Source organism: Vicia villosa, linkage group LG2 (genome assembly GCF_029867415.1).
Source record: "Vicia villosa cultivar HV-30 ecotype Madison, WI linkage group LG2, Vvil1.0, whole genome shotgun sequence".
NCBI lineage: Eukaryota > Viridiplantae > Streptophyta > Magnoliopsida > Fabales > Fabaceae > Vicia > Vicia villosa.
This window is the reverse complement of record NC_081181.1, coordinates 215,555,251-215,561,756: the sequence shown is the minus strand read 5'-3', so window position 1 is coordinate 215,561,756 and position 6,506 is coordinate 215,555,251. Positions and strand designations below refer to the sequence as shown.

At 35.0% G+C, this 6,506-nt stretch overlaps 1 protein-coding gene across 2 annotated transcripts; it reads right to left on the bottom strand.

The window, feature by feature from the left end:
• Positions 1 to 1,034: 1,034 nt before the first annotated feature.
• Positions 1,035 to 5,214, bottom strand: LOC131653857 (ABC transporter G family member 3-like). Of its 2 annotated transcripts, none has more exons than XM_058924173.1 (12): positions 5,059 to 5,214; positions 3,806 to 4,372; positions 3,621 to 3,700; positions 3,242 to 3,528; positions 2,944 to 3,115; positions 2,665 to 2,778; positions 2,448 to 2,576; positions 2,154 to 2,345; positions 1,992 to 2,078; positions 1,630 to 1,902; positions 1,443 to 1,550; positions 1,035 to 1,355 (listed from the first exon to the last, which is right to left on the bottom strand). In XM_058924173.1, exons 2-12 carry the CDS (start codon positions 4,278 to 4,280, stop codon positions 1,095 to 1,097), a joined length of 2,178 nt encoding a protein of 725 aa, XP_058780156.1. In that variant the 5' UTR covers positions 4,281 to 4,372; positions 5,059 to 5,214; the 3' UTR covers positions 1,035 to 1,094. The 2 variants fall into 2 exon arrangements, with proteins under 2 accessions (XP_058780156.1, XP_058780157.1); XM_058924174.1 differs by having other exon boundaries at positions 5,055 to 5,168.
• Between the last annotated feature and the right edge of the window lie 1,292 nt (positions 5,215 to 6,506).

Here is a 6,506-nt window from a genome sequence, read left to right as displayed (position 1 = left end):
AAGGATAGAGCAACTTATCATTCCTACAGTCTTCATCGTAATGGATCCTTCCTCGCCACAGTTAAGGCGGTCATAGATGTTAAACGAGGGAAACTCACTTTTGAAGTATGGGATGAAAATATTGAGTTCTTATTATCTAAACTTATAAAAAAACATTTTCAAAGACTCTTGTTGCAGGTTCGACGTAGTTGAAAAACATGTCGATGAGTCCACCTCTGAACCAATCCCCCATGACATAGTGAAAGTATACCTAGTGAGTGCTATTAGCCAAGGTAGAAAAGATAAAGGAGTCGAGGCTTATGAGAAGGTACCCGATGATAGTCTTGTTACATAACAAAGAGCACCAGCATATGCAACCGGAGATTAGAATCCAAATTCTGTGGATAATTTCAAATTTTCGACGGGATATGTAAGCAAGGCATCAGGTGTAAAGAGTAATGCCCGCATGAAAATATGATATGATTATTCGATTTTGGGTTTGTGATATTCACACTACTTTTATGGAAATGGTTAAATATGACCCCATAAATAGTATTGTACTACAAAAAAATTGGACTGGACAAATATCCTCTTCCTTATTTTCCTTTCCCACACACCCCCAACTTGTCTGTTTTTATACCATAAACCTCGAGGGTATGATACAAACATTTTTACAATGAACATTGTATTGTAATCTTAAAAAGAAAAACTTGGTCGGTTCATGACCCCTTTATAGCAACTATTCATATCATATGCCACACATTACACAAACATCAATGAAAGAAAAAACCACTTCAATAAAACAAGTGGACAAAAAAAACATATAGAGGACCATCCATGCCCCATCACCAGAATCATACCTTCAACCCAAATTTCAATGCATCTAGATTTAGCTACATCATAAACCAATTATTTAACATCACAACAAACAAGTACCTTTCATAAAAAAGCAAAAATGCATGCACCAATTTCAAGAGATTACCAAATTAATCTCATATTTCCTCTTCATTAGTCTAAAGATAAATTCACAAAACTATAGTTCACAGCCAAAACTATATCAAAACCAATTATACAAATGTGACATTGTAAAATCACTAAACAAAGTTCCTATCAAATCAACTTGTATCTGTTGTATCCCTATTGCTACACTTGAAACTTTTAAGCAGGGATATTTTTTTCCCTACGAATAAAAATAATAAAATAAACACTAAAATTCGATAACCTATCGCCATCAGAAACAAAACCAACAGATTTTTCCATTTCGCATTAGCATCGGGGGAGATATTGTAGGCACCTTGAAGAGCTTGAAAACCAGATATGGACCTTACCTCCCCAACCGCAAAGGAAGTGCCTAGATACTCGTTCTCCAATAGGCCCTAAGAAAGATCAAGATGAGTAAATGAGATGATTAGATGTATCTGTAATACTATTTTACACTGTCGATGCATATCAATTATCTTTACCTGAATCGAGTATGTATGAAAGGCTATATAGGACATTGGATACATCCATATTGGCCCTGGCAAAGTACTTCGAATTCTGAAATAGCCGGCTGAAAGCATCATGACCACCTGAAATGGCGTATACATATGCATTAGTACTTGGTTCAGTAGTCACGTTGTTTGAGACAAATGGGCAAGTGGAACTCACGTGTACGCATAAGAGTGTCAAGACACTCCAGAAAACTTCTTGCCATAAAGTAGCGACAACTAGCATGATTCCTTCATTTAGTAAGAGAGTCACGAAGAAATTCAGCACGAAGTACATTAACAAGCTGAACTGATCTTCTAGTCCTACTAGGAAGTAGAAGACTAGACTTGACGTAATGGAGATGAGAAAAAGAAACGGAATGCTGGACAAGAGCTGCGCAAGTAAAAATACAAATGTACTCGAATGTTGGTTTGATTCTTCACACGCATATATCTGCAAAAAGAAGACATGTCTATTACTATAAATAATATTCACGCATTGTCAATCGCATTGTGAAGTTGAAAAAGCGTAAGAAAAACTACCTTGATTTCTTTCATAAGTGCAGGTACCCTGGCGATGCTTAGAAGTGAACAGAATGACACAAATACAAAAATTGCTGCAACTCTTCCCTGCAATATAAAGCGTGTTAAAATTGAATTTATATCGAGTATAACTATATATGCAGTTGTCAAGTCGAGACTCACCCCAACAGAAGACAGAGAATGACCTAAACCAGAAAATGCAGTACCAATGCACAGTGTGAGGAGCATGTAAAGAATAAGATGAAGCCAGTAATATTTCCATTCTCTTGACACGACTAATAAAGATCTCCATGTTAAGACCGCGACCCGAGTAGCATTGCTAGCTTTCCCTTTGCTTTTGAGAGCCGGACCTTCCTGGAAATTCAATAATACTTTTTAAAAAGACTCTAAAGTTAATGAGTTATTGAAAAACCCGATATAACCGAAGTTCTATCTTACATAGCGGCTATGACATACCTTCTCAGTGAGTTTCAGAACCATTGTTTCAACAGAAGCAGCATCTGCAGATGACTTATAAGTTGCTTCAAGTGTGCGTATAGCAACAGCAGTGTCCATGTTTACGGAAGAAAAATCTCCGTTGTCATCCTATCAAAATGAAAATGTTAATAAGAGCATAGCATTTAAAAGAGTTTCGTCTGTTATCATTAAAATAGAAATGACGCATAGCAATTACCTGCCAGTTTTTACACATAGCAATTATCCTGTCGAAATCTGTATTAATTGCGCGTAAAAAGTGATCAGAAGGACTTTGCATGATCGGACAAGGAAATCCAGCATTCGAGAAGTGCTGTATGAACATAAAATTATAGCAGTCAATTGGAAGATATATATTCCTTTTACTGGACGAGTAGGTTTGGCGAAAAAAGTTAAGTTCTTGACACATTTGGAACCATACTCATCGTTCTTAATCAAAGTTTTGTGCAGGGATAGGTAAGTATAGAAGATAAGTTACCTGCAAGCAAGCTAACGTTTCTCCGAAGAACAAGGTATTTCCATTCGAAAGCAGACAAATTCGGTCAAAAAGACCGAAAACTTCCGTGCTACTCTGGTAGATGGTTATGATAAGAGTGCAACCGGTGCTTGCAAGTCTCCTCAATGTAACCATCATCAAAAGTGCCGAGACACTTAAAACAGATATATAACGAAAAGGATGTTAACAAAAAAATTGCTCTAAATATGGAATACTATCAAGAAATGAATAGAGGATTATTACAGGAAAAATTAATTGAAAAAAACAAATAAATAAACACCTGTCCAAATGATAAAGAGGTTCGTCTAGAAATAAAATACGTGGTCTCATCACAAGCTCCCTAGCAATGCTAACAAGCCTTCTCTCGCCACTAGGAAGTCCTTTCATATAACAATGTCCGCCTATAAGCTTATTTGCATGCTCACCTAGCGACATTGCGTGTATAGCATCTTCTACTACACTCTTTTTCTGACAAAAGAAACCGGGAAGTTGCAGTAAGGCTGAATAATACAGAAACTCGCGCACAGTGAGGGATCCAATCAGAGTGGTTTCTCTATCCACATAACCCTGCAAATTAAGAAACATCCATTCTTGAACTGAACAACTATAAACATAATGGAAATTCAGAAATTGAATAAACAATGAGGCACTGAACTCACATATGATCCATAGGGCATTTGCGATTTCGCTCCGTTCACAAACACTTCGCCGTACATCCTAGCTGAAGGATGCAATCTTCCTGAGGTAAAGAGAAAGTTCCATTTTAGCTTTGATTACCAAAATACTAATATGAATATCATTTGAATTGTTTAGTAAAAAAGGACATTAAAGCGTTCTTCAAGACCTGCAATGGCTCGTAATAATGTAGATTTCCCTGATTTAGCTGGGCCCATAATTACAGTCAATGTCCCGGGCAATGCATAACCGGTTGAACTCTTAATAACCTTATCAGAATACTTTCTTTTTCCCTTTATAGTAACAGTCAAATCTTTCCAAGCAACAGAAGCCCCAGCAATCTTCCGTGGAATGACAGCACCTTCCGGTAGATGCGGTGAAGGCAAGGAGCCGCTGTTGAGCTTCGAGAGAGAAGGTGAAGCCGGTGTTGTTGCGGCATTAATAGAGTCACCTCCTTCCTCAACTCTAACATCAAGATCAGTAGTATCATCCCACTCAGGTGAATCCTCAAACGAGATCGGTTGCCTTAGCGAACCGGGCTTACGGAGATAGAAAAAGTTGCTCGATGGTACCCTACTCGCCGGACTACTGGCCGATGATGAAGAAGATCTATAATTATCCGACTGAGACTGTATTTCTTCCATGATCTTCGACTTCTTTCCCCTTAAAACTTCAAAATTCACACATCTTTATACAAGTAAGCGAATTCTCTACGCATATATCAAGTATCAACAACCTGCAATGCAAATCACAAATCAAAGATCAAAATCAAAAAGCAAGGCAAAGTAACAAAATTTCATCTTTTTCGGTCTTAACCATCTAGTTCTCGAGAGAAGGATGGCCCCGAAGTAATTGGAGTTCGGCCTAAAAGGTTATCAAAATCTAGCTAAGGATTGTTCAAACTGAGATAAAAAAACAAAAAAGCAGACACCACAATGACAATCTACAAAATGCAATTAATCTCTACACTGAAACACTAACTTGTAGTAATAATCAATCATAAAAAATGAAGAAAAAAATTGAAATGACATAAAAAGTAAGAGGGGTATTATCAAGGGTTTTTAGGGAAGGAGACATACCCTATTCCTCTTACACAAAACCCATATTTATTTTCCATTAAAAAAATGGAACAACAACCGAAAAATCAAATCTTGCACACAAAAATTTCCTTTTCCATTGACATCAACTATACCTTAAACACCACTTTCACAAACCAAACCATTAATGTTATTCATTTATTTCACATTAAACATAAACAAAAAAAGTAATAGACAAAGATAGTTACAAAAACAAAAACACAAACAAAAACTCTTGTTTGTTATACTTGAAACTTGAAAGGTGAGCTGAAAATCCAACACAAAACAATGAATATGAATGGTGAAAAGTACAAAACAAAGAGGAAATGACAAGGAACATACATACCAGGATCTGATGAAACCATTGTTGTTGAGAGAGTAAGTAACCTCTGTGTGTGTGAAGAAGAAGAAGGTGGTGAATGAGAAAAAACCTGTGGTTTTGTAAGTATTGGAAGAGTTATTGATTTGACCCGTTGAACCCGGGTTTTATTTTTGTTTTGTTTTTCTCTTTCTTAATCTTAGGGTATGTTTGGATTGATGGAAGAGAGTGGAATGGAATGGAGCGGAATGGTATTAACTTATGTTCCATTGTTTGGATTGATTAAAAACGGATGGAATGGAGCGGAACCCGATGGAATGCATTCCATCCCATTCCATCACCTTCCATCATTTTTAATACCCTCCGATTTGGGTGGAATGACAAAATATTTATATTCCGTCACGAAATACCCAAACAATGGAACGCCATCTTTATTTCATTCCGCTCCGCTCCGTTCCGCTCCATTCCACTCCACTCCATTCCGCTCCGTTCATTTTAGTCTATCCAAACATAGCCTTAGTGTCTGTCTCACACTTTCTCTTTTTTCTTTTCTTTTTCTCTTTTTCTATATTTTTTTCTACTTCTTGTCTTTTCTTTTTAGTGTGGAATTAATAGAGTATGTATTAATTTATTTTATTTATTTAGCTTTTTTGTTAAGACAAATGTTAAGGATGTAGTATAATAGTATAATTATAATGTGTAATGATGTTGGTTATGGGGTGCCAGCAGGTGAGTTCAATATCTACAATTGGCCAACTAGTGCTTGCCACCTTTGTTTGATTGTAACTTTTTTTTTATAATTTCATCAAATCATCATAATGTTCCACTAATCATAATAACAGATTAATTATGAGTACTTGTTCATTATTGGAGTGGTAGTTTAATGAATGAGACTTAGATGGAAAAATGTTTCCCTAATTTAAGATTAGGTTAATTTCCCAAATTGTAACTTGTAAGTTTTGACTTCTTAACTCTTCTATGGTGACAAATTTAATACAATACTTGAGAAAAATAACAAACAAAAATAAAAAGGAGTTTATTAGGTTGAGGGAGTTGATACTTTTAAGGTAAAGGATGGTAATGCTTTAATGTGTATGGTAGAATTTATATTGTCAATTGGTTGGTTTTATACTAGTATAAGAGATTTGTATGGGGGTAGTAAATAGGGCTAAGTAAGAAGGATATGTTGAGTATACGAGTTTAAAATTTTGATCTAATTTAAAAAAATATAGTTAAAAAAAATTATTAGTATAATATTGTTAAAAAAATCATTTTAAATTAAAAGCAAATAAAGATAACAGATGACAAACAATCAATAAGTTATAATAATCTCATTTAAAATATATTTAATTATTCATACAATATTTAGTTAGTATTTTTTCTGTTAAAGTTATTTTTTATAATTTTATTATTTATAATGTATAAATATATAAAAAAAATTGAATATTTATTTATTTTTTATTAATGAAATATCA

What these genes read in the sequence shown, in the direction of transcription:
- LOC131653857 (XM_058924173.1), bottom strand. Translation starts at nt 4,280, where the DNA reads ATGGAAGAAATACAGTCTCAGTCGGATAATTATAGATCTTCTTCATCA. An exon ending in CTATGTGTAAAAACTGGCAG is followed by an intron (nt 2,577 to 2,664) that starts GTAATTGCTATG and finishes TCATTTTGATAG; the next exon opens with GATGACAACGGAGATTTTTC. An exon ending in ATTCTCTGTCTTCTGTTGGG is followed by an intron (nt 2,079 to 2,153) that starts GTGAGTCTCGAC and finishes TTTATATTGCAG; the next exon opens with GGAAGAGTTGCAGCAATTTT.